Source organism: Chiloscyllium plagiosum, unplaced genomic scaffold, assembly GCF_037043375.1.
Source record: "Chiloscyllium plagiosum isolate Xiang-an unplaced genomic scaffold, Cpla_swu_hap1 HiC_scaffold_1, whole genome shotgun sequence".
NCBI classification, from domain to species: Eukaryota; Metazoa; Chordata; class Chondrichthyes; order Orectolobiformes; family Hemiscylliidae; genus Chiloscyllium; species Chiloscyllium plagiosum.
The window spans coordinates 91,607,794-91,633,395 of NW_028270139.1; the positions used below are offsets into that span (position 1 = coordinate 91,607,794).

Below are 25,602 nucleotides of genomic sequence, written 5' to 3' on the forward strand. Positions count from 1 at the left end.
AAAAAAAGGGGCCTGTTTAATTGCTCATTTTAAATTTGTGTGCAAGGAGAAAGTTATTAAGCTAAGTAAAATAATTCTTGGATGCAGCTGCAAATATTGTAGCATGTCATCTAAATATTGGAAGTATACAAGGAAATCCCATAGAAATACCATATATTTGAAAACTACACAAATTACTAAATTCATGAGATCATTCAAAGCAGATTCAAATACTGTGGCACATATAGGTTGCCACGATCTAGTGATATAATATGAATGTCAGTAGCTTCAAGTGATACATTATTAAGTGAGCCAGCAATGTCATAAGAGCACATGAACATTTTATTGTTCCCACTATGTAGATCTTGCATGACCTTTATAAATGTGAAGGGATCATTCACGCTATATTTGGACAACTCATTTAAAATTAGTTGCAACCAATTTGCAACTCAACCTTTTGATCCTTTTATGTTATGGAGAATTTCTCAGATAAAATTGAGCATAAAGACACATCACTTTTGTATGTCTTAGGTTACCCACACATGCAGAGCTTCAGTGAGCCATGTGCTCAAATCCTACAATATATCTCACCAAACAGGTGACTAGTCTTGCATAAGGTCTTTGTGCAACTTATCCTCAAGCATGGCTATATTGTCATGTTCAGAGACAGGTTGTAAACTTGGAACCATCATTAAGCACTGTTGGCATTTTGTATCTGTACTCACCTGTGTTGAATATGACTACTGTAATACAGTCCATTTTTAGATTTGATTTTTGATCAAGTGTTTGAACAAATTTGAGTCAATGACCAACGTCAAGGTGTGCGGAGCCACAATTTGAATTTTCCCAATGACTTCCACCACCTGACATTTTTATCGGATTTTGAATTGTGGTTGTGAAGCTGACGCAATAAAACTAGGCTTTGAAAGTTTACTTTGAATGAACTGCTCATCTTACAACTTATTAAAATTTTTGAACAACCAGAGCTATTTGTTGTATCAAAAAGTCAAAAGCTTTAATCCACTCTAAGTCTCTTAATCTTATGTAAATGAATATGCAGACATAGAAAATACACATCACAGGAAGAGGAAGCTATTATGGAGCAATGAAAGTATCAATCAAACCATTCTTGGTGCTCAGACCAATATTTATAATGAGGCCCTCTGACAACTGTATCCATAAAACAGTTATAATTGTTTCCATCTCATTATTTTTCATTATGAATGCTTGGCTGAATCCCAGGAATGTTTAATTCGCTCAACACGGGTCTGTTGGAAGAGCTATGGGGAACTGCAAGCTTTGTTTGATCGACTCACAAACTCTTAGCATTTGCCTGTACCTGCATTTTTGTTTTTACTGCGGTTTACCTATTATTTACTTATCTATGCTATTTAACTATGTGATCTGCCAGTATTGCTTGCAATAAAGCTTTTCACAGTGCCTCGGTACACGTGACAATAAATTCAATTCATTCATTTATTTTTATTACCTTGCAATAAATTATTGTTTCATTGAGGCGTTTTAAAAAAAAAAATGATGTTTATTCAGTCCATGAATCAATATGCAAAATGGAGTAAAGCTTTTGAAATTGATACTATAAATGGTCCTAGTTGATTAACACTTTTGTGAGGCTGTTTATAAGGAACAGGTTTTCTTTTGCAGTGAGTTTTTAAAATTCTCTACTGATTTTCCATTTTCAGTACATTTCAAATACTTGTCAGACTTGTCAAAACTCTTATTGGCTGTGGACATGGTGAATACTGGAAAAGTGGGTATGGAGGATGCTTGGAAGACATTGAAGTAAAACATGGAGTAATGGAAGGATATAGGTTGGCGAAGAAGTGACATTATGGAAGGGATGTGAAGCATCATGGGTATTTGAGGGGGCATTGAAGATTTTGGGGTTTTGGGATATGGAGGGAATATGGGGATAGATGAGTTGGGAGCCTATGGCATGTAGGGAACTGCGACATTGCCAATAAAGTTCAGTCATACCTCCTATTTGGCTGGCCTGGCACCGTCCACCTATATCACAACCTCACCCAGCTTGGGGAAGCTGCATACCTGAATTTGCACACACCATGTGTCACAGAGCCAAAACAATCTGTGGAATTATAAGGGTGCAACAAGTTTGAGATTGTAAGGCCAGGAAACGCTGTGACTCACCTCCCGCAAAATGAAGGGGTAGATCCAGCCCCATCTCAGTTGGGAGTTTACTGTTGGCAGCAGCGGCTTTAGGTTACATTTGGGCAGGTTGGTCAGGAATCCTGTATGATTATTATCCTGCTACCTACTAAAATTAGGTAAATATCAAACTATTCTTTTCGAAAGATGCAAATCACGACCAAGATTAAAATAAGAGAACAATGCTTAATTTTCTAATGTGGAAAGCCAACTATTTAATTCCAATAATCCCCTTTCCAAACAGTCAACATGCTTCCTGGCCGCTGATGGTTCCAATCAATAATTCATGTAGCCTCTGTTCTAAAGTTCACTGTCTGCACATTGTGGGGAAATTCTGTTCCTCTGTTAATGTTCTGAATAATACAAAAACTCAGCTTGTGAAGAATTACAGATTCCAGCTGAATTGCCCACTCTCCATAAATGTTAATGTGTTGTATATTCTGACCTCACTGCTTGTTTGTCAAGTATTTGATTACCTTCAATCAAAGGAAACATTACAATTCTTAAATGATTTCTAAATGCTCCTTTGTTTCAGGTTCAGGGATGTCTCAGCTCTAGCCTTCATTTTAAATAGGTACTTAACTGTCAAATAATCATGAGAATTTAAAAGTGATACTGTCTTCCTTTGAACTATGCAGACTCAACTTGCAAATTAGCTTTTAGTAATGTTGGATTTCCCCTTTAAGGCCCTGCAGAATAATTCCGTCGCTTCTGATAAGAACAAAACTTACAGGTGTACAGCTGACCCAGTATGTTTCTGTTAATGATATAGTAACTTGTGTCAAAATTGTTGTTGCAACATATTAAAATGAGATGAAATAAATTTGACTGGCACCACTCGACTTGAAAATGTGACCACAAGTGCGCACAAAACCCCAACTGTGGTCTAACCAGTATCGTGAAAAGTTCCAGCATTATATCTCTATTTTTCTATTAAACACCTTGCCCACTGAAGTAAACCATGCCATATGCCACCTTTACCATCTTATCCAGCTGGCTGCCACCTTCAGGAAACTGTGGATATCCACTCCAAGGTATCTTACTTCCTCCAACCCTCTCAATATTATCCTATTTTACTCTTTATTCCCAAATGAAAAAAGGCACATTTTGGGTATCTTCCTATTCCTTGTAAATATGAATGATTTTGATATAAATGTGGGAAGCATGTTTGGGAAATTTGCATATGACACAAAAATTGTCTGGATAGTTGGTAGTGAAAAAGATTGCTACTGATTACAGGATGAGTTCATTGATTGGTTTCTTCCAACAATCTCCCATTACTCCACTGGCCCTTATTAATTCTCCATACTCAGACTTTTACTGTTGATAATGTACAGAACCAATGAGCCATTGTCAAGTCTGGCACATATTTGAATGATCCTGAAACTGATGCCATAAGCAGAAGCTTTGAAAGAACTCATCAGCTTACAACATTTTACACATCTATTAGTCCCAGGTGTTTATAGTATCACTGTCAGAAGCTTTTATCCATTTCAAACCTCTTATTTCTGTGTAAATAAACCAATTGTTAAAGCCACAAAGGAGTAAATTATTGCAAGTTAATAAAGTGGTCAGCCAAACAAAGCGCTCTCCTTTGCAAGCTATGCTAACATTGCCTGCTAGTCATTCTTGAAATTCAGCCAGACATTCATAAAGAGGCCATCTGGGAACTAAACACAAAAGCAGACTTCCATTTTTTTCCCACGTGTCCCATTATAAATGCCTGCTTAAACTCCCAGAATTCCAGGGATGGTATGGGCAGAGGCACAATTTGTAATTCCCAAATTGCTAAGATCATGAATCCCAGAATTAGGATCTGTCTAGAATTTTCATTGACTTTCCTCATTGGCTTTTATATTCTGCCCAAAGAATATAAAGAAAATAGAATAGCTAAAAATATGTATGAATCAAACATAATTGGGCCAAGGGTGCATCTGATTGGTTGATAGCAAACATCTTGATTAAAATCTCACTTAATTTTAAGTCAAGTACCATATTATGACAGAAAATTTTGATTTATTAATTTTCTTTTGTTTTTACAGTTCAAGAGGATGCTCAATCGGGAGCTTACTCACCTCTCTGAGATGAGCCGTTCTGGAAACCAGGTCTCTGAGTTCATATCCAGTACATTTTTGGGTGAGTATTGCTCAAAGCATAATCTATACTGAATGTTTAGTGAGAGCTATGGTGAATTTGCTGAGCGACCTCATTATTAACTATGCCTCACCTTTCTAAGAAGAATTCTTTCACAACACATCGTTATATGTTTCAATAATGTCATAGCAACCCATTTAATATATTGCTTCAGAATGCTCCTTAAGAGTGAGTTTAGTGACCCCAATACTCCTCTTGATTCTGCGCCACTGCCTTTTGGATTTTCGATCTGGGTGTGTGGTCTGGATTGGGAGTTAGGGGACAAAGAAAGATTCTAAAAGGGTGCTTCGTTCCTGGGGTAGGATGAGGCCTCCAATATTGTAAGCAAAGTTTAAAAATGAAGATGTAAACAGAAAATAGGGGGTGGCATGGTGGCTCAGTGGTTAACACTGCTGCCTCACCAGGGGCCTGGGTTCAATTCCAGCCTCAGGTGAGGGCCTGTGTGGAGTTTGCTCCCACTGTGCATGTTTGTTCGGTTGGCCATGGGAAATTGCCCACAGTGTCCAGGGTTGTGCAGGCTGGGTGGATTATCTGCCAGAAGTGCAGAGTTACAAGGATAGGGTAGAGGGGTGATCTGGGTGAGATGCTGTTTGGAGAGGCGGTGTGGACTTGATGGACTGAGTGGCCTGCTTCCACACTGTCGGGATTCTTTGAAAACTGCTCACACATTGAAGAAAAATAATCTGGGCAGAGATGTTTTAACCGCAGATAGGTGCAAACCCATTCATTTAAATGGGAGATTTACCTCCCTGGCAGCCCCTGGTCCCTGGTTCTATAAGGTTCTCTATAATAAAATTCTCAAAGATCATTGCTGGCCAGTTTTAGAATCAATTGTCACGATCAGGGGGACAGTTAGGGGACAGAAAGGGAACCGGCAGGCAGTGCAGGGATCCCCTGTGGCCATTCCCCTCAACAATAAGGGGAAAGCAGTGGGGCACCTGCTGCTCAGAAGGGAAGGGGGAAGAGGAGCTGAGCAGTAGTCATTGGGGACTCGATAGTTAGGGGGACAGATAGGAGGTTCTGTGGGGACGAGAGAGACTTACGGTTGGTGTGTTGCCTCCAGGGTGCCAGGGTCCGTGATGTCTCTGATCGTGTTTTTGGGATCCTTTGGGGGCAGCCCCAAGTCGTGGTCCACATTGGCACCAAAGACATAGGTCGGAAGAGAGATGGGGACTTGAGACAAAAATTCAGGAAGCTAGGATGGAAGCTTAGAGCCAGGACAAACAGAGTTGTTTTCTCTGGTTTGCTGCCCGTGCCACGTGCTAGTGAGGTGAGGAATAGGGAGAGAAAGGAGTTGAACACGTGGCTACATGGATGGTGCAGGAGGGAGGGTTTCGGGTTTTAGAAAAACTGGGGCTCTTTCTGGGGTAGGTGGGACCTCTACAAACAGGATGGTCTTCATCTGAACCAGAGGGGTACCAATATCCTGGAGGGAAATTCGCTAAGGCTATTGGGGTGGGTTTAAACTAATCCATCAGGAGGATGGGAACCAAAATTGTAGGACAGGTACAGAAGAGGATGAGAGTAGGGAGTTCCCAAATCAAGTATCTGACACTGGCAAGTGAGAACCTGGTTTGAAGTGTGTGTACTTCAACACGCGGAACATCCGAAATAAAGTGGGTGAACTGGCAGCGTGGGTTGGTACCTGGGACTTCGATGTTGTGGCCATTATGGAGACATCGATAGAGCAGGGACAGGAATGGCTGTTGCAGGTTCCGGGATTCAGATGTTTCAGTAAGAACAGAGAAGATGGTAAAAGAGGGGGAGGTGTGCATTGTTGATCAGGGACAATATTACAGTTGTAGAAAGGATGTTTGGGGACTCGTTAACTGAAGTAATATGGGCTGAGGTTAGAAATAGGAAAGGAGAGGTAACCATGCTGGGAGTTTTCTATAGGCCTCCGAATAGTCCCAGAGATGTAGAGGAAAGGATAGCAAAGATGATTCTAGATAGGAGTGAGAGAGACAGGGTAGTTGTCATGGGGTGAAAATGTGTTTCTGGAAAAGTGCAGCAGGTCAGGCAGCATCCAAGGAGCAGAAGAATCGATGTTTCGGGCTTGAGCCCTTCTTCGAATGAGGAGAGTGTCCTCTCCTCATTCCTGAAGAAGGGCTCATGCCCGAAACATCGATTCTCCTGCTCCTTGGATGCTGCCTGACCTGCTGCGCTTTTCCAGAAACACATTTTCAGCTCTGATCTCCAGCATCTGCAGTCCTCACTTTATCCTAGTTGTCATGGGGGACTTCAACTATCCAAATATTGACTGGGATCACTACAGTACGAGTACTATAGATGGGTCAGTTTTTGTCCAGTGTGTGCAGGAGGGCTTCCTGACACAATATGTAGACAGGCCAACAAGGGGCGAAGCCACTTTAGATTAGTACTGGGTAACGAGCCTGGCGAGATGTTAGATTTGGAAGTCGGTGAGCACTTTGGAGACAGCGATCACAATTCTGTCAGGTTTACTTTAGTGTTGGAAAGGGATAGGTGTACTCCACTGAGCAAGAGTTACAGCTGGGGGAAGGGAAATTATGATGCAATTAGGAAAGATTTAGGAAGCATAGAACAGGGAAGGAAACTGCAGGGGATGAGCACATTAAAAATGTGGAGCTTATTCAAGGAAAAGCTCCTGTGTGTCCTAGATAAGTATGTACCTGTCAGGCAGGGAGGAAGATATAGAACACGTGAGCCGTGGTTTACAAAGGAAGTGGAATCCCTGGTCAAGAAGAAGAAGGCTTATGTTAGGACAAAATGTCAAAACTCAGTTAGCGCGCTTGAGGGTTACAAGGAAGTCAGGAAAGACCTAAAAAGAGAGCTCAGAAGAGCCAGGAGGGGACATGAGAAGTTGCTGGCGGATAAGATCAGGGTTAACCCTAAGGCTTTCCATAGGTATGTCAGGAATAAAGGAATGACGAGAGTTAAATTAGGGCCAATCAAGGATAATAGCAGGAAGTTGTGTGTGGAGTCAGAGGAGATAGGGGAAGCACTAAATAAATATTTTTCAACAGTGTTCACTATAGAAAATGAAAATGTTGGCGAGGAAGATACAGAGATACTTGCATCTAGACTAGAAGAGATTGAGGTTCACAAGGAAGAGGTATTAGAAATACTGCAGAGTGTGAAAATAGACAAGACCCCTGGGCCGGATGGGATCTATCCTAGGATCTTCTGGGAAGCAAGGGAAGAGATTGCCGAGCCTTTGGCATTGATCTTCAAATAATCATTGTCTACAGGAATAGTGCCTGAGGACTGGAGGATAGCAAATGTGGTTCCCTTGTTCAAAAAGGGTAGTCAAGATAACCCTGGTAATTACAGACCAGTGAGTCTTACCTCAGTTGTTGGTAAAGTGTTGGAAAAGGTTATAAGAGATAGGATTTACAATCATCTCGAAAAGAATAATCTGATCAGGGACAGTCAGCATGGTTTCGTGAAGGGTAGGTCGTGCCTAACAAATCTTATTGAGTTTTTTGACAAAGTGACCAAACAGGTAGATGAGAGTAAACCGGTTGATGTGGTGTATATGGATTTCAGCGAGGCGTTCGATAAGGTTCCCCACAGTAGGCTATTATACAAAATGCGGAGGAATGGGATTGTGGGAGAAATAGCAGTTTGGATCAGTAATTGGCTTGCTGAAAGAAAACAGTGGGTTGTAGTTGATGGAACATGTTCATCTTGGTGTCCAGTTACTAGCGGCGTACCGCAAGGGTCGGTGTTGGGTCCACTGCTGTTCGTCATTTTTATAAATGACCTGGATGAGGGCTTAGAAGGGTGGGTTAGTAAATTTGCGGAAGACACTAAGATTGTAGAGTTGTGGATAGTGACGAAGGATGTAGTAGGTTGCAGAGAGACATAGATAGGTTGCAGAGCTGGGCTGAGAGGTGGCAAATGGAGTTTAATGTGGACAAGTGTGAGGTGATACACTTTGGACGGAGTAATCGGAATGCAAAGTACTGGGCTAATGGTAAGAGTCTTGGGAGTGCAGATGAGCAGAGAGATCTCGGTGTCCATGTACACAGATTCCTGAAAGTTGCCACCCAGATTGACAGGGTTGTTAAGAAGGCATACAGTGTTTTGGCCTTTATTAACAGAGGGATTGAGTTCCGGAACAAGGAGGTTATGCTGCAGCTGTACAAAGCTCTGGTACGGCCACACTTGGAGTATTGTGTACAGTTCTGGTCACCGCATTATAAGAAGGATGTGGAAGCTTTGGAAAGGGCACAGAGGAGATTTACTGGTATGGAAGGAATGTCTTACGAGGAAAGGCTGAGGGCCTTGAGGCTGGTCTCGTTAGAGAGAAGAAGGTTGTGAGGTGACTTAATAGAGACATACAAGATAATCAGAGGGTTCGATAGCGTGGTTAGGGAGAGCCTTTTTCCAAGTATGGGGACGGCAAACACGAGGGGACACAACTTTAAAGTGAGGGGAGATAGGTATAAGACAGATGTCAGAGGTAGTTTTTTTACTCAGAGAGTAGTAAGGGTATGGAATGCTTTGCCTGCAACGGTAGTAGATTCGGCAAGTTTAAGTGCATTTAAGTCGTCATTGGACAGGCATATGGACGTACATGGAATAGTGTAGGTGGGATGGGCTTCAGATTAGTGTGACAGGGTGGCAGAACATTGAGGGCCGAAGGGCCTGTACTGCGCTGTATATGTTCTATTTATTCATAGCCATTCTATGATATTGTCAAATTATTCTAATCATTCTGAGAGAATTGATGACCAAAATAGCCAAACGAAAGTCAAAATCTTATCTCACTTTATTAAAAAGCTCACTTGTCACCATCATGCAACTTCCTTCACAATGTGGCCAGCACACAAAATAGAAAATATCTAAAAGGAGAGTGTGATTTTTAAAATCCTGATGAAGTCCTGACAAAGGGCTTTTGCCCAAAACGTCAATTTTCCTGCTCCTCGGATGCTGCCTGACTGGCTGTGCTTTTCCAGCATCATTCTAATCTAGACTTGATTTGGAGATGCCCGTGTTGGACTGGGGTGGACAAAGTTAAAAATCACACAACACCAGGATATAGTCCAACAGGTTTAATTGGAAGCACACTAGCTTTCGGAGTGACGTTCCTTCACCAGGTGATAGTCCTATCACCTGATGAAGGAGCGTCGCTCCGAAAGCTAGTGTGCTTCCAATTAAACCTGTTGGACTATAACCTGGTGTTGTGTGATTTTTAACTAATCTCGACTGTGATTTTTTAAATACCGTTTCTACTAGATAGCACATTCCAAGCTCAGGAATACTTCCATCTTGTAGAACAATGGCAGCAGATGTTTAGGAATATCACCAGCTGCAAGTTCCCCTCCAAGGCACTCACCATCCTGGCCGGGCCTCACAGAACGGTGGATACCAGGATCGCCCTGTATTTCCTTTCGTGTGAGGTGAGAATTAAATTGCAGATCTGTGCAGTCATTGAAGGACAAGCCTGTTTTAGCCCGTCGCCAGCAGTTAGAATGACATCTCCACTCACCATCCCTTTCTTTCAGTGACTGGAGAAAGCTCACGGTATTGTCGGAAAGGTTTGGGCAGTCAACTCAGTGTTAATGGAAAAGCATTGAAACAGGTGGCCCCATTTCCCAGTTATTTCCTGAAGATATTTATTACACATAATAATTCAGCATTTGCATATCTGTTTTGGGAATAAGCTTCAATGGAAAAATATTAGGCCAATTTATCAGTAAGAACTAAAGATAAATATTTACAGGGCTGTATTTTGGTTGATCATACATTGATGAAATGGGATATTGCATCAATGACTTAATTATAAAATCTTGCTAGTGAAAAATAACATTTAGCAACATTTGTCTAAATGTGTTTAGGATAAGTAATAAAAACGCAGGTGACTGAAGTTGGTTGCTTGAATTGGATAGTATGGTTTTTGCATTCACTCGTGGGACATGGGTGGCGCTGGCTGGTCAGCATTTATTACCCATCCCTAATTACTCTTGAGAAGATGGTGGTGAGCTGTCAGCCTGAACTGCTGCACTCCAAGTGCTGTGGGTAGACCACAGGATGAAATTCCAAAATTTTAACCAAGTGATAGTTAGGGGATGGTGATATATGTCCAATTCAGGATGGTGAGTGGCTTGGAGGTGATATTCCTATATATCTGCTGCCATGTTCTACAAGATGGAAGTATTCCTGAGCTTGGAATGTTCTATCTACACCCTGATATAGAAATGGTACTTAAAAAATCACACTCTGCTTTTAGATATTTTTTATTTTGTTGCTGGCCACATTGTGAAGGAAGTTGCATGATGGTGATAAGTGAGCTATTGAATAAAGTGAGATAAGATTTTGACTTTAGTTTGGCTATTTTGGTAATCATTTCTCTGAGAATGATTAGAATAATTTGACAATATCATAGAATGGCGAGGAACAAATCTTTGATCGTGACAATTGATTTTAAAACTGGCCAGCGATGATCTTTGAGAGTTTTATTTTAAGTTATAAATTGAAATAACAAGTTAGATTGGACAGATTTTGTGTAAATAGCAAAGTCATGCTGCCAGAAAATATGGTCCTTGTTATTAATAGGGAACTACAACGTGATTTATCACTGCCCTTGGCAAACTGTATAGTTAGCTCGACTGAGGCAAGCAATGGTGTAAGTCTTTAATACAAAGAGAGATTATTTTTGTTCTCACCGTCTCTTTCCACCCTGCATGCAGCACACCCATTTCTTGCTCAGCCACCATATGGGGAATTCTGTTTGCCACAATGTGTCAAAGCACCATTGAGCACTCCACCTGCAGTAGTTGATTGGTATTCATTCACCCAGCAGTTTGACAATAGATAATAGACAATAGGTGCAGGAGTAGTCCATTCTGCCCTTTGAGCCTGCACCACCATTCAATATGATCATGGCTGATCATCCTTAATCAGTATCCTGTTCCTGCCTTATCTCCATAACCCTTGATTCCACTATCCTTGAGAGCTCTATCCAACTCTTTCTAAAATGAATCCAGAGACTGGGCCTCCACTGCCCTCTGGGGCAGAGCATTCCACACAGCCACCACTCTCTGGGTGAAGAAGCTTCTCCTCATCTCTGTCCTAAATGGTCTACCCCGTATTTTTAAGCTGTGTCCTCTGGTTCGGCACTCACCCATCAGCGGAAACATGTTTCCTGCCTCCAGAGTGTCCAATCCTTTAATAATCTTATATGTCTCAATCAGATCCCCTCTCAGTCTTCTAAACTCAAGGGTATACAAGCCCAGTCGCTCCAGTCTTTCAGTGTAAGGTAGTCCCACCATTCCAGGAATTGACCTCATGAACCTACACTGCACTCCCTCAATAGCCAGAATGTCTTTCCTCAAATTTGGAGACCAGAACTGCACACAGTACTCCAGGTGTGGTCTCACCAGGGCCTTGAATAGCTGCAGAAGAACCTCTTTGCTTCTATACTCAATCCCTCTTGTTATGAAGGCCAGCATGCTATTAGCCTTCTTCACTACCTGCTGTACCTGCATGCTTACCTTCATTGACTGGTGTACAAGAACACCCAGATCTCTTTGTACTGCCCTTTACCTAAATTGATTCCATTTAGGTAGTAATCTGCCTTCCTGTTCTTGCCACCAAAGTGGATAACCATACAGTTATCCACATTAAACTGCATCTGCCATGCATCTGACCACTCACTTAACCTATCCAGGTCACTCTGTAATGTTCTAACATCCTCATCACATTTTACCCTGCCACCCACTTAGTATCATCAGCAAATTTGATAATGTTATTACTAATACCATCTTCTATATCATTAATATATATTGTAAAAAGCTGCAGTCCCAGCACTGATCCCTGCGGTACCCCACTGGTCACTGCCTGCCATTCCGAAATGGAGCCGTTTATCACTACTCTTTGTTTCCTGTCAGCCAACCAACTTTCAGTCCAAGTTAGTACTTTGCCCCCAATACCATGCGCCCTAATTTTGCTCACTAGCCTCCTATGTGGGACTTTATCAAAAGCTTTCTGAAAGTCCAGGTACACTACAGCTACTGGATCTACCTCGTCCATCTTCAGAGTTACATCCCCAAAAATTCCAGAAGATTAGTCAAGCATGATTTCCCCTTCATAAATCCATGCTGACTCTGACCTATCCTGTTACTACTATCCAGATGTGTCATAATTTCATCCTTTATACTAGACTCCAGCATCTTTCCCAACACTGAGGTCAGACTAACTGGTCTATAATTTCCTGTTTTCTCTCTCCCATCTTTCTTAAAAATTGGTACATTAGCCACCCTCCAATCCGCAAGAAATGATCCCGAATCTATCGAACTCTGGAAAATAATTTGTGACCTAATGGGAAGCAAGCGATCTTTGTGCTCTATTTGTCCTCTTATAGCCTGAACAAAAATAGGAGCTTGCTGTTTATAAAGTAATTGGCCCAAATCCATGAATGCATAGCACACTGAAACTCAAAATTATGATCATGTTTCATTTTAATGGCTGCACTAATCTAACATTTCAGCAATTTGTACCTTTCTTTTTATTTTGCATTAATGACAAATAACCCTCATGTTGGAAAGTATTAACCTACTAGGCCCAAGCTTTAATGTGACTTGCTTGTTTATTGAATCTTATAGTCTTAGTATTTGAAATATAGAGAATTGCAGTCCCTCCAACAGGGAAGTGTGGTAAATATAAAAACAGAAAGAGAAGCATGAGTAAGCATCAGCTGATCATCCAACTCTGTTCCCACATTCCCCCCATATTCTTTGATCCCTTTAGCCTCAAGTACTATATCCAATTCCTTCTTGAAATCACATAACATTATGGTCTTTCTGTGGTGGTGAATTCCACAGGCTCATCACTCTTTGGGTGAATTAATTTCTCGTCATCACAGTGCTAAATGGTTTACCCTGTATTGTTAGACTGTGAACCCTGGTTCTGGACTCCCCTGTTGTCAGGCACATTCTTCCTGCATCTATTCTGTGTAGTCATGTGAGAATATTATAGGTTTTTATGATATCCCTCCCTCATTCTTCTGAACCCCAGTGAATATAGTCCTAACTGATTCATCCTTTCTTCATACGTCAGTCCCTCCATCCCAGGAATCAGTCTGGTGAATGTTCACTGCACTCCATCCATAGTAAGAACATCTTTCTCCAGATAGGGAAACAAAAACTGCACACACTATTCCAGGTGTAGTCTCACCCACGCCTTGTGCAATTGCAATCAGACATTCCTGCTTCTATATTTGAGTCCTCTTGCTATTTAGGCCATCATTCCATTTGCCTTTTTACCACTGTTGCCATTGCGTGTTTATTTTCAGTGATCGGTGTTTGAGGACACCCAGACACTCTCATTGCACATTATTCTGTCTCAATTCATGGCCATTCAGACAATATACTGCCTTCCTGTTTTTGCTACCCAAGTAGATAACCTCACCTTTGTCCACATTATACTGCATCTGCCCAGCAATTTGCCCACTCACTCAGCTTATTCAAATCACATTGAAACATCCCTGCATCCTCCTCACAACTCACTGTGCTAGCAAAGAGAATGCAATCTACCACCAATTGATCCACATTTTTCCAAAGAATTATGAAAATATTTTTCTTTTTTATTTCAGTAAAGGGCTTCTAATAGTGCTAATTGCTAAATTTTGAGTGGCATGTAATTAAATATGGTTTTGAAACTTGGAAGAATAACAAACACATCTGCTATGGGTATTTGTCAATGTTATATTTTAGTTATTAAAACAGCAAAATGTTTATTGTGATTAATTTAAAATATTGTGAGAGTTGCTGAAAACAGTGATTCCCAAAGCCTGCAGGAAATTCCATGAAATTCCAAGTCTCCTTAAGAAAATGTAGACAGGAATCCTCTTCCACTGTAGATCACCTGACAGTAGGACCTACTCTTCATCATTTTAATAGGATCAGACTTTAAGCATATGACAGATTTGATAAGCAATTCATTATTTGGCTACAGTTTTGCTCCAGTGACATGGATTTCTGTACCACAGCCTGATACTCCCAACATTTTCAAAAATGTTTTGGTTGGTTCCCTCTCTTACAATTTTCCCATTCTTTGACAAGCTTTGTGCTATCCCAGAGGTCATATGTAACCTGTTATATGCAAATAACAACAAAGCGCCACTGTATCATTTAGTTTTTTTAAATACTTTGTGCATGACCCTTTATTATTCTTTAATGGAATGTGTATATCACTGGCTAGGCCAGCACTTATTCTCTGTCTCTGTCTCTAATTGCCCAGAGAGCAGTTAAGCATCAGCCACATTACTGTGGGTCTGGAGTTGCATCCAGATCAGATCAGGTGGACAGATTTCCTTCCTTAAATAACATTAGTGGACAAGATGAGATTTTACAGCAATCATCGGTGCTTACACCATTAGGCTAGCTTGTTATTCTAGATTGTTATTGAATTTGTGAGTTTTGAGAAGATTTGTAGCTCAGATTGAGGTTCTGGGTGTAGGTTTGCTCACTGTGTTGGAATTAACCCTCCAGCTCAGCGCGCAAACCTACATCCTGTTCTTGAATTTAAATGTTACCATCTGCCATTTGAGCCCATGTCCCCAGAATATTAGACTGGGGATCTGGATTACTAGTCCAGTGAGATTACCACTATATCAATGTTTCACTGATTGTAATAAGATGATGATTCAGTGTAATTTCTTTTGCATCATATTTCTTGGAATGAAGTAAAGGAACATTTAAGAAATATAAGATTTGAAGAAGGTATTCAATAATGTATTTTAAATCTAAATGAATGGATGCATTGGAGATAAATGTTGCAGCATTACCAGCAAAATGGGGAGGGTGTGGAAAAGCAGTCATCATCCACAATTAACTGAGAAAACAAAAACCCTGCCATTCCTAACACGATGCCCCACTGCAACACTGTCAGACAGTCTGGCTGGCAAGTGGGAGGATTATCCAGCAGGAAGGTGTGGGAATAATACACAGGACTGGAAAGAAGGTATCACTTCCAGGATTATAAATAAAGAATGGAGGGAACAGATAATCAGAAGGCTGCAGACCGTGATTGTTGGGATTGTGGAAAATAGGCTGCTGGTGAAGGGTAGTCTTGTCAATCACAGCTTACAATTACAACAAAAACACCATGCCTGGATGAATATGGTGAAAACATTCATTATTTAATTTTGGAAATTCTTTGAAATTCTCCTCCTGACAATCTGTACAAAGCTAGTTCCGCAGAATATTTTTGACTTACTAGAAAAAAACTATTTGAAATTTCCTGTTTGATAAAAAGCTAAAAAGAGTTGAATACTTAATTCATTTGAACGTCATGTCCCTGATATGAACTTGTTTACAAGGGCTAATGCCTGATTTAAAGAAACGTTATACATTGTTACAGCCAATTCTTACTACTCAGAGTAATTTTAACAAAAAAAGAGAAATATCAGTAACAGTGGCAGGGGTAGCCAAGGACTGACACATGCAAACAGGCTCTACCTCCGTCCCAGTTGTAAAAGGAGTAGTAAAACCAAAAACAGCCCTCAGGTCCTTATCCTTGTCACCACCTCAGCCATGTCAGCCATGCCAAGTCATTCCATCTCATGCTCACCTCCCATCCAGCCCTCATACCTTCGATGCTAGCTTATTACTAATTTATGATGGTCTACTCATCCACATGGTCCTCTATAATCTCAATGTCAGTGGACAGATGTCAGGAGTCATGCTGAGTACAAAATTCACCAATTTCAAAAATCTTCTCACTGATGAATACAAACATTTCTTTTCAGTACTCAAGCCTGTATTTAAAAAAAAACAAGCATTTTCTTGGAAGATATAGTCACTTGTTAAAAAAAAAATTGTATTTAGAATCCCACATTAAAGACTGCTATTCCCTTTACAACTTTATTGTGCTGTCAATCAAACTCAGAATTTATGAGCTTGGCGGAAGCTCTCAGGAAACACAACTGTCATTGAAGAACAATAGCTCTCAGGCTTATGTCAACAAATATCTGTTGAAGCTTCAGACTCAGGGGTAACTGACTGCATCCAAAGGGGTATTTGACCTCTGCAAAGAACTTTGGTAGGTTTAGATAGTTCCATCAAATGCCTTGTGCCACACATCATGCTTCAGAAACCTGAGTGACCAAAATTGCTTCTGTTTGAAGGCAACTGTATGTTTAAATGTGCTGTAGCCCTGGTGAACTGTGAATGTGCAAAATACTTTACACACTGTTGCACTGTCTGAACAAAAATGGTAATGAGTCAGGCAGGCTGAGTCAACATGGCTTCGTCAAGGGGTGGTCTCACCTAACGAATCTGTTAGAGTTTTTTGACGAGGTAACAAGCAAGTTAGACAAAGGAGAGCCAGTGGATGTGATCTTTTGGAATTTCCAAAAGGCTTTTGACAAGGTGTCACACGCAAGGCTGCTGAATAAGAACCCATGGTGTTCAAGGCAATATAGTGGCATGGAGGAAGGATTGCCTGATTAGAAGGCAGAGAGTGGGGATTTTCAGGATAGCAACCAGAGATTAGTGGAGTTCTGCAGGGGACAATATCGGGACTGTAAATATTCATGTTATCCATTAGCGATCTGGACAAGGGGACTGATGACTTCGTTGCCAAGACTGAAGATGACACAAAGTTAGGTTGAGGGACAGGTCGTGTTGAGGAAGTGGGGAGGCTGCAGAAGGACTTGGATGAACTAGGGGAGTGGGCAAAGAAATAACAAGTGGAATACAATGTGGGAAAATGTGAGGTTATGCACTTTGGTAGGAAGAATAGGGATATATACTATCTACTAAATGGGGAAAGGCTTTAGTAATCTGAAGCACAAAGAGACTTAGGGGTTCTGGTTCAGGATTCTTCTAAGGTTAACATACAGGTTCAGTTGACAGGGATGTATTGCTGAGGTTGTATAAAGCTCTGGTCAGACCATATTTGGAATATTGTGAGCAGTTTCGTGTTCTAAGGAAAGATGTGCTGACCTTGGATTGGTCTAGAGGAGATTCACAAGCACGATCCTGGGAATGAAGGGGTTGTCATATGAGGACTGGTTGAAGATTCTAGGCTTGGGTCTGTACTTGATAAAGTTTAGAAGAATGAGAGGCGATCACATTGAAACTTACAGAATACTGAGAGTGCACGTGTAGAATATGTTTCCTCCATAAGGGGAGACTAGGACTGAGAGCACAGCTTCAGAGTAAAGGGACAAGCTTTTAGAAGTGAGATGAGGAGGAATGTCTTCAAACAGAGGGTGGTGAATGTGTGGTGTGTGCTGCAGAATGCTGTGGAGGCCAAATCATTGCATGCCCAGAGATAGATAAGTTCTTGATTAGTAAGGAGATCACGGGTTACGGGGAGAAGGCAAGAGAATGATGTTGGGAAACATATCAGCCATGATTGAATGATGGAGCAGATGGGATGGCTGAGTGGCCCAATTTTGCTCCAGCATCCAGTATACCCTCTGGCATGTCCCAGGACAGGACTTCCAAATTCCAGGCTCTGCTGCCATTTTGATTGTGGTGCAGAGCCCTTTGCAACTTGTCAAAAAAATTGATACTAAAGCTTTGCTTCAAGGGCTTGAAAGAGAACAGGTTATTGTCAGGCAAGCCCTGAACGTAAAAATAATGACAGGATTGTTTGAGTTTATAATGTTGACTAGTTCTCTGTATCCTACACCTGGGCGTTTTCTGAGTGTTCTCCTGACAGTCTGCTGATGGACTATTGGCTGAAGACTGAGGAATGGCTGTTTGAATGTCTTCTCTTGTGAGACTGCTGATCGTTCACTGACATTTTGGCTCCATTTTCTCGATGGGACCATTCAACCACAATTTTCTAATAGGTTACTGTTTTGTTTTTCAGACAAGCAGCATGAGGTTGAAATGCCATCACAAGCACAGAAAGAAGAAAAGAAAAAGAGGCCAATGTCACAAATCAGCGGAGTGAAGAAACTCATGCACAGCTCAAGCTTAACAAATTCAAGCATTACAAGATTCGGAGTCAAAACTGACCAGGAAGACCTCTTGGCAAAGGTGCGCTTGCTTCAGACTCTGGATTTCATGTTTACTTTCAGGAATATAATCCTCTGATAAATGAAAGGGAATATTTGACTTTGCAGCACAAACTCTTTTCTGAATTAGCCACTGAACTTGATCAGTTGGTTCCAATCATTCAGACCAGATAAGTATGTTGTGTGATTCCAAAAGATGATAATTTTTTTTTAAGATGCCCTTCTCCTCATAGTACATTTAAGATGCTAAGAATGATGGTACTTTTAATTAACATAATTGCTGAGGACAGTATTTTCGATCTCTGAGAAAACATACTGTACTTCAGTGTAAAATTTAAAGACAATTATTTTCATAAAATGTTTGTTCTTATTGACATCCTTCATGTTTAATATCTGTTCAACTAATAGGAATTAGAAGAAATTAACAAATGGAGCCTTAATGTCTTTAAAGTTGCTGAATATTCTGGAAATAGACCCTTAACAGTTGTCATGTACACAATTTTTCAGGTGAGTTTGAATGTATTCATGCAGACCATTTGAGAATTCTTAATCCAAACAACAAACTGGATTATGGTGTTTAAAATTATGGTCATCAATCAACTGCACTCTGCACTGTTCAAGCACAGTTGAGAATGATCAGATCTGGTCAAAGACACCCTGACATTATAGCATGTATTATATTGTCAACTAATCACTGTCTTCACCAGAACATTGGGAAGTTCACTGTCAGAGCATGAGCCCAGACAGTGAGACTTTGAATGCTATAAAAGATCTGAAAAATGGGTTTCTATCTCACAAGGTAGCTGAAACTAATTGAATAGCAGCCTACACTTAATAGTGAAGTGAGGACAACCACCACTGAAAGCATTCGTACACAGTTTTGTCTTTTAGCTTGGACTATTGGTTTTCGGTTTTCTTATGCTGTACAGACAGCTATGTGTTAAAAACTTTGAATACAAAGGCAATGGAATTTTTTTAATGTCAGTTTTTATTCTTTAACCCCACTGGGAGACCATCCAAGCTGTATTTTAATGAATTGAGGACCTAGGCAGTCTCCTTTTTATTAATATTTTGTTACACTTTAATAATAAAGCAACCTTAAACACGACTGTGAAGTTTCATATTTGATCCCAAAATTTACTGGTGATTATAGTTAAATCAAGTCAAGAGAGGGGTTCCCTCTTTCACATCTAGAATTGTAATAAAAGTGAAAGCAGAGTGACAATCTGACAGAGATGGCCATTCTTCAGGACGTCTTTATTATACGTGAAATTCAGATTTAGAATAATGCAGCAATGATTGCTTTTCCTCATGAAAAGAAACTCATCTTGGTGGCCGTGCAGCACGACAGGTTGGTGTTCGAACCAGCTTCATTCAAGAAACATTGAACATATCTCACTTCTTACATACTCAGAGATGTGGGTATTGTGCTTGGAGAGAGCAGTCAATGACCTACTGGGGCCCATTGCTTTTCTTACCAGCTTGTCATCAAGTTTTGTGGACAGGAACTACAGGAATACACCTTTAACAATCTAATTGGCATGGATAACCAAAAAGGCTTAAAGATGAGGGAGGGTAAGAAAACCAAAACAAGGAAAGAGAACTAACTAATTTTCTATTATAGATTTTGTTTATTTTCAATGGCCTAGTCTGAATTCATTTTCACTTCTTTTAGGAGCGAGAATTATTAAAAACTTTCAAGATTCCACCAGATACTTTAATTACTTATTTGATGACCCTGGAAGACCATTATCATGTTGATGTGGCTTTTCATAATAACATCCATGCAGCAGATGTTGCTCAGTCTACTCATGTTCTCCTGTCAACACCTGCGTTAGAGGTAAGCAGGCTACCGATTGTAGGAATGCTTTTTGGTATTCCCGATATACTTACAACTGTAAGCAGGGGACTTTGCAAAGAACTGTAACTAATATTGTTAAGTCTAGCTGGTACCTCATTATTATCGGAAATAAAAATAGATAATGATTTCAGTGCTAAACTAGAGTTGAATTCAATTTGATGGTTAATAATTAAATGATTTCTCTATCCTCGGCAACCAGAGGATTTATTTTATTTTGTTAATTTATTCTGATGTTGAAGATAGACTCTCTTGTTGTGATTTATAGGCTCATTCAGAACAGTTTTATCTTCGGGTACTTCTGCAAACAGATTGGGTCTGAGGAACGGTCATTGGACTTGCTGTGCATTAACTGCTTTCTAACCAAAGACACTGCTAGACCGGCAGTTTCTGTTATTGCTTCAGATTTCCAGCATCCATATTTCTTTATTTTAATATCAGAGTACTTCCCTGTTATATATGTGTCTGATTTCCTTTCCATGACTTCATTGTATAATGAATAGCTAAGAAGAAGAACAAATTTAAATTCGAGACTGAGTTGGTCTGTATGCAGGATAGTAACCTTGAGTCACCTGAATATAGTATTATACAGATAGATAAACAGATACATTGATTGGTAATATCTTGAATTGCTTTTGTCTGTGGGAAATAATGGGAAAGTAGCTTCAGAATTGAGGAGCTGTGATGAGATTATCAGCTAGACCTCCTTTGATGGGTGAACAAGCTGGTTTTGTTTTAGCTACGTACCTCGGCAGGATTTGAAGATAAAACTGGCACGTGCTGGAGAAATCCAGCAAGTCTAAAAGCATAGTGGGAGAAGAAACTGGTTTCATGTCAAATATTACTCTTCTTGGGATTTGGAGACTCAGACTTGGCCAGCCTTTGCATCTCGCTCCCTACATTATGAACTCAACCATGAAGAAATGCAGGAGCTCTTAACGTCTGAGCCCACTCAATTGCAGGAATTGCTGGCAGTTGCTTGAAAAAGGAGATCACAGTGATAGGACTCCACCTCAATGCCTTTGAATCTCCTGGGTTGGACCCACAGGTTATTGGGTATTATTTTGTGTCATGAAGTCCTACAGCACAAGACAGGCCCTCTGGCCCCAACTGGTCCATTGCCAACCAAAATAACCTTCGGTGCTAACCCCATTGCCCTGCACTTGGCCCATGTACTTCTAAACCTTTCCTATTCATGTATTTGTCCAAATGCCTGTTAAATATTGTTAATGTACCCACCTCAACTATTTGACCCAGAGCTGGGAGACATCAGGCTGTGTCCACACACCAGTCAGCCTGCGCATTGCATCTCTGGGGTCCAAGTTACCTTATGGTCAGCTTAGGTCTGTAGTTGTTGTCTATCACCAGGAGGTGGCCAGCAGGGGGTGTTGGTGATGCAGAGGCTCTGTACTGGCAGGAGAGACTTGGGAACCCCAATCTTTCTCTGTAGTATGCAAGCCAGCAGTAATGAATTATATACCGCAAACCATGGACATAAAGGAAGTAATTGGTTCAGGTGAACCTCCTGTCCCTGGTCTGGAAGAGGAATTAAACAATACATTTACCAGCTCACTGAAGGTTACATGAGATCACTCTAAGTTGAAACAGAGTTTTTACTGTTTTTTAAACTTCCAAAAAATGCATTAAATTTGCATCTTTTATTTTTGTAGGCAGTCTTTACAGACCTGGAAATTCTTACTGCAATATTTGCAAGCGCTATTCATGATGTAGATCACCCTGGGGTCTCAAACCAGTTTCTTATTAACACAAGTGAGTATACTGTTATCATTTAATTGTCTCTTGTCTGTATTTGATGTGGACTTTAAGAATTAAAAGGTTTGTTTTGAATACTTTCCTTCATCAAAAGTATTTTTCTATGGTAATGAGAAAATCAAGGATCTAGATGTTACAGGAATCCAGTGGAAAAAAATTCCAGGGAGATGGAGAGAAACACAATCGCAGCAGAAAGTGCCACATGGAAATGGGGGTGCATTCTCTAAGGGAAACTTGTTTGCTTAAACATTGGCCTGGAAGTATTGGATAACAAACAAGAAGGAGAAAGTATCACAAATAGGAGACCCAAATTATTGGCATGGAAGAAAGTAACAATCTAAAAATGTCACCATGAATGAGGAGTAGTGTTATCAATTTGGCAGCTGTCTACTTGTATGCTGCTTTTTTTAGAAATGACTCATTGTACTCCAGAACATTGTACACACCTGAACCACAGGAACACGTAGCAAAGTGACGTACATTTCAACAGAGGTGAACTAAAAGCTCTCACTAATTTCAATTTACTGCTGAACACAAAAACAGTCGTCACAGTCACTCACAGGCTTTAGATGGGTCTGTTACCAGAGCTGAGGTGCACAGCGAGAGTGGTTACCCACCTAGCAGTGACTGGTAGTCAATTAGTGGCAAGAAATCTGCCTCTTGGGCCAGAGTGAGCTTCCCACTGGTGTCTGACAGAGGTAGGTCCTTGAAGGTGGCAGGGTGATACCCCAATGAGACCTTTTGTTTTTAAATTGCTGTGCTCACAATGGTGACCTGACAACTGTAATGACAAATAAGTTTTAAATGTCACACAAATTCCAAAGATCTTGACGGGTGGGGATGCCTGTAGAACATCACTGTATTGATTAATCTGCATGCCGTTAAATTTCTTCACCCAGAGAGCTTGAGGAATTATCTGTCACAGAAAGCAGTTGAGGCCAAAACATCAAATGTTTTCAATAAGGAGTTAGATATAGCTCTAAGGGCTAAAGAGATCAGAGGGTATGAGGGAGAAACAGGAAAGGATACTGAATTAAATGATCAGCCATGATCACATTGAATGGTGAAACAGGCTTACAGGGCCAAATGGCCGACTCCTGCTCCTATTTTATCTGTTACTGTGATTCCGCCAAATGTGGCACCACTCCACTCAATTTTTAAATTATTAAAAAAAAACACTTTTCCTTTGGTTATGCAAACAAAGCTTTAAACATTTTAACTTTCTAGAAGCAAATAATTAAGAGATTTCATACCGTAGACAAATAGACTATAGACAATAGGTGCAGGAGTAGGCCATTCTGCCCTTCGAGCCTGCACCACCATTCAATATGATCATGGCTGATCATCCTTAATCAGTATCCTGTTCCTGCCTTATCTCCATAACCCTTGATTCCACTATCCTTGAGAGCTCTATCCAACTCTTTCTTAAATGAATCCAGAGACTGGGCCTCCACTGCCCTCTGGGGCAGAGCATTCCACACAGCCACCATTCTCTGGGTGAAGAAGTTTCTCCTCATCTCTGTCCTAAATGGTCTACCCCGTATTTTTAAACTGTGTCCTCTGGTTCGGCACTCACCCATCAGCGGAAACATGTTTCCTGCCTCCAGAGTGTCCAATCCTTTGATAATCTTATATGTCTCAATCAGATCCCCTCTCAGTCTTCTAAACTCAAGGGTATACAAGCCCAGTCGCTCCAGTCTTTCAGTGTAAGGTAGTCCCGCCATTCCAGGTATTGACCTCGTGAACCTACGCTGCACTCCCTCAATAGCCAGAATGTCTTTCCTCAGTTTCTGGAGACCAGAACTGCATACAGTACTCCAGGTGTGGTCTCACCAGGGCCCTGTACAGCTGCAGAAGAACCTCTTTGCTTCTATACTCAATACCTATTGTTATGAAGGCCAGCATTCTATTAGCCTTCTTCATTACCTGCTGTACCTACATGCTTACCTTCATTGACTGGTGTACAAAAACACCCAGATCTCTCTGTACTGCCCCTTTACCTAAATTGATTCCATTTAGGTAGTAATCTGCCTTCCTGTTCTTGCCACCAAAGTGGATAACCATACATTTATCCACATTAAACTGCATCTGCCATGCATCTGACCACTCACCTAACTTGTCCAGGTCACCCTGTAATCTCCTAACATCCTCCTCACATTTCATCCTGCCACCCAGCTTAGTATCATCAGCAAATTTGCTAATGTTATTGTTAATACCATCTTCTATATCATTAACATATATTGTAAAAAGCTGCGGTCCCAGCACTGATCCCTGCGGTACCCCACGGGTCACTGCCTGCCATTCCGAAATGGAGCCGTTTATCACTACTCTTTGTTTCCTATCAGCCAACCAACTTTCAATCCAAGTTAATACTTTGCCCCCAATACCATGCGCCCTAATTTTGCTGACTAACCTCCTATGTGGGACTTTATCAAAAGCTTTCTGAAAGTCCACGTACACTAATTTACTGGATCTCTCTCGTCCATCTTCAGAGTTACATCCTCAAAAAATTCCAAAAGATTAGTCAAGCATGATTTCCCCTTCATAAATCCATGCTGACTCTGACCTATCCTGTTACTACTATCCAGATGTGTCGTAAATTCATCCTTTATAATAGACTCCACTGAGGTCAGACTAACTGGTCTATAATTTCCTGTTTTCTCTCTCCCACCTTTCTTAAAACGTGGTACAACATTAGCCACCCTCCAATCCGCAAGAACTGATCCCGAATCTATCGAACTCTGGAAAATAATCACAAATGCATCCACGATTTCTCGAGCCACCTCCTTCAGTACCCTGGGATGTAGACCATCAGGCCCCGGGGACTTATCAACCTTCAGACCTAACAGTCTCTCCAACACCAATTCCAGGCAAATATAAATTCCCTTAAGTTCAGGTCCTTCAGCCACTGTTACCTCAGGGAGATTGCTTGTGTCTTCCCCAGTGAACACAGATTTGAAGCACCAATTCAATTCTTCTGCCATTTCTTTGTTCCCCATAATATATTCCCCTGTTTCTGTCTTCAAGGGCCCAATTTTAGTCTTATGCCAAATGAACACAGTCCTATTAACATGTTGCAGAAAAAGAGGGCTTTAAGTGAGTTCTGAAGAATGCCGTGAGTTTAATATCATTAGCTTATTTGAGTGTGTTGATGTATTAACATTGTTTAAATCTGAGTGTATGCTGATTCTGTGGTTGACCGGAGGTGACAAGAAAACAAGTTTGCTGGTGACGTATTTATGTACTAATATTAAAACAGAACAGATTAGCATATTGGCAACAGCTAAGAGATCACAAGGATAACAAGTACACTCGAATGCTGGGGTGCTAAGTAGGCAGATGGTGCATGGATTTATTTACATACACAAAATCCAGAACAGCTAGTGTGATTTTTCTTAACTTAAAAAGAAGCCTGTGGTATTATTACCATATTTTTCGTGTATACATGGAATTAAAAATGCAGTTTTGTTTCATACCACTGCAAACTCCTGGGAGATGTAGAGCTAATCCTAACTTATTAGAATCACCTCTGATTATTTTCTGATCATAGAGATCAAATAGGATCTTCAAATAGGATTGGGGTGGTGGGGGTGCAGTTAATTGGATGGAAATTACCTGATTCAAACAACCCATCTCATAACAAACGTCTGGCTGTTTCAAATACATCCAATTAATGCTGTAGTTGTGTGGATAC

The 25,602-nt window shown here is 40.7% G+C and overlaps 1 protein-coding gene across 11 annotated transcripts in view; it reads left to right on the forward strand.

The window, feature by feature from the left end:
• Positions 1–25,602, forward strand: part of pde4d (phosphodiesterase 4D, cAMP-specific) — a 1,351,522-nt gene that overhangs the window by 1,320,538 nt on the left and 5,382 nt on the right. For all 11 annotated transcript variants that reach the window (XM_043689292.2, XM_087988820.1, XM_087988837.1 and 8 more), the window contains 5 exons: positions 4,206–4,299; positions 18,130–18,299; positions 18,686–18,784; positions 19,953–20,117; positions 21,806–21,905. In XM_043689292.2, coding sequence (XP_043545227.1) covers positions 4,206–4,299; positions 18,130–18,299; positions 18,686–18,784; positions 19,953–20,117; positions 21,806–21,905 — 628 coding nt within the window. The remainder of the gene's footprint in view (positions 1–4,205; positions 4,300–18,129; positions 18,300–18,685; positions 18,785–19,952; positions 20,118–21,805; positions 21,906–25,602) is intronic.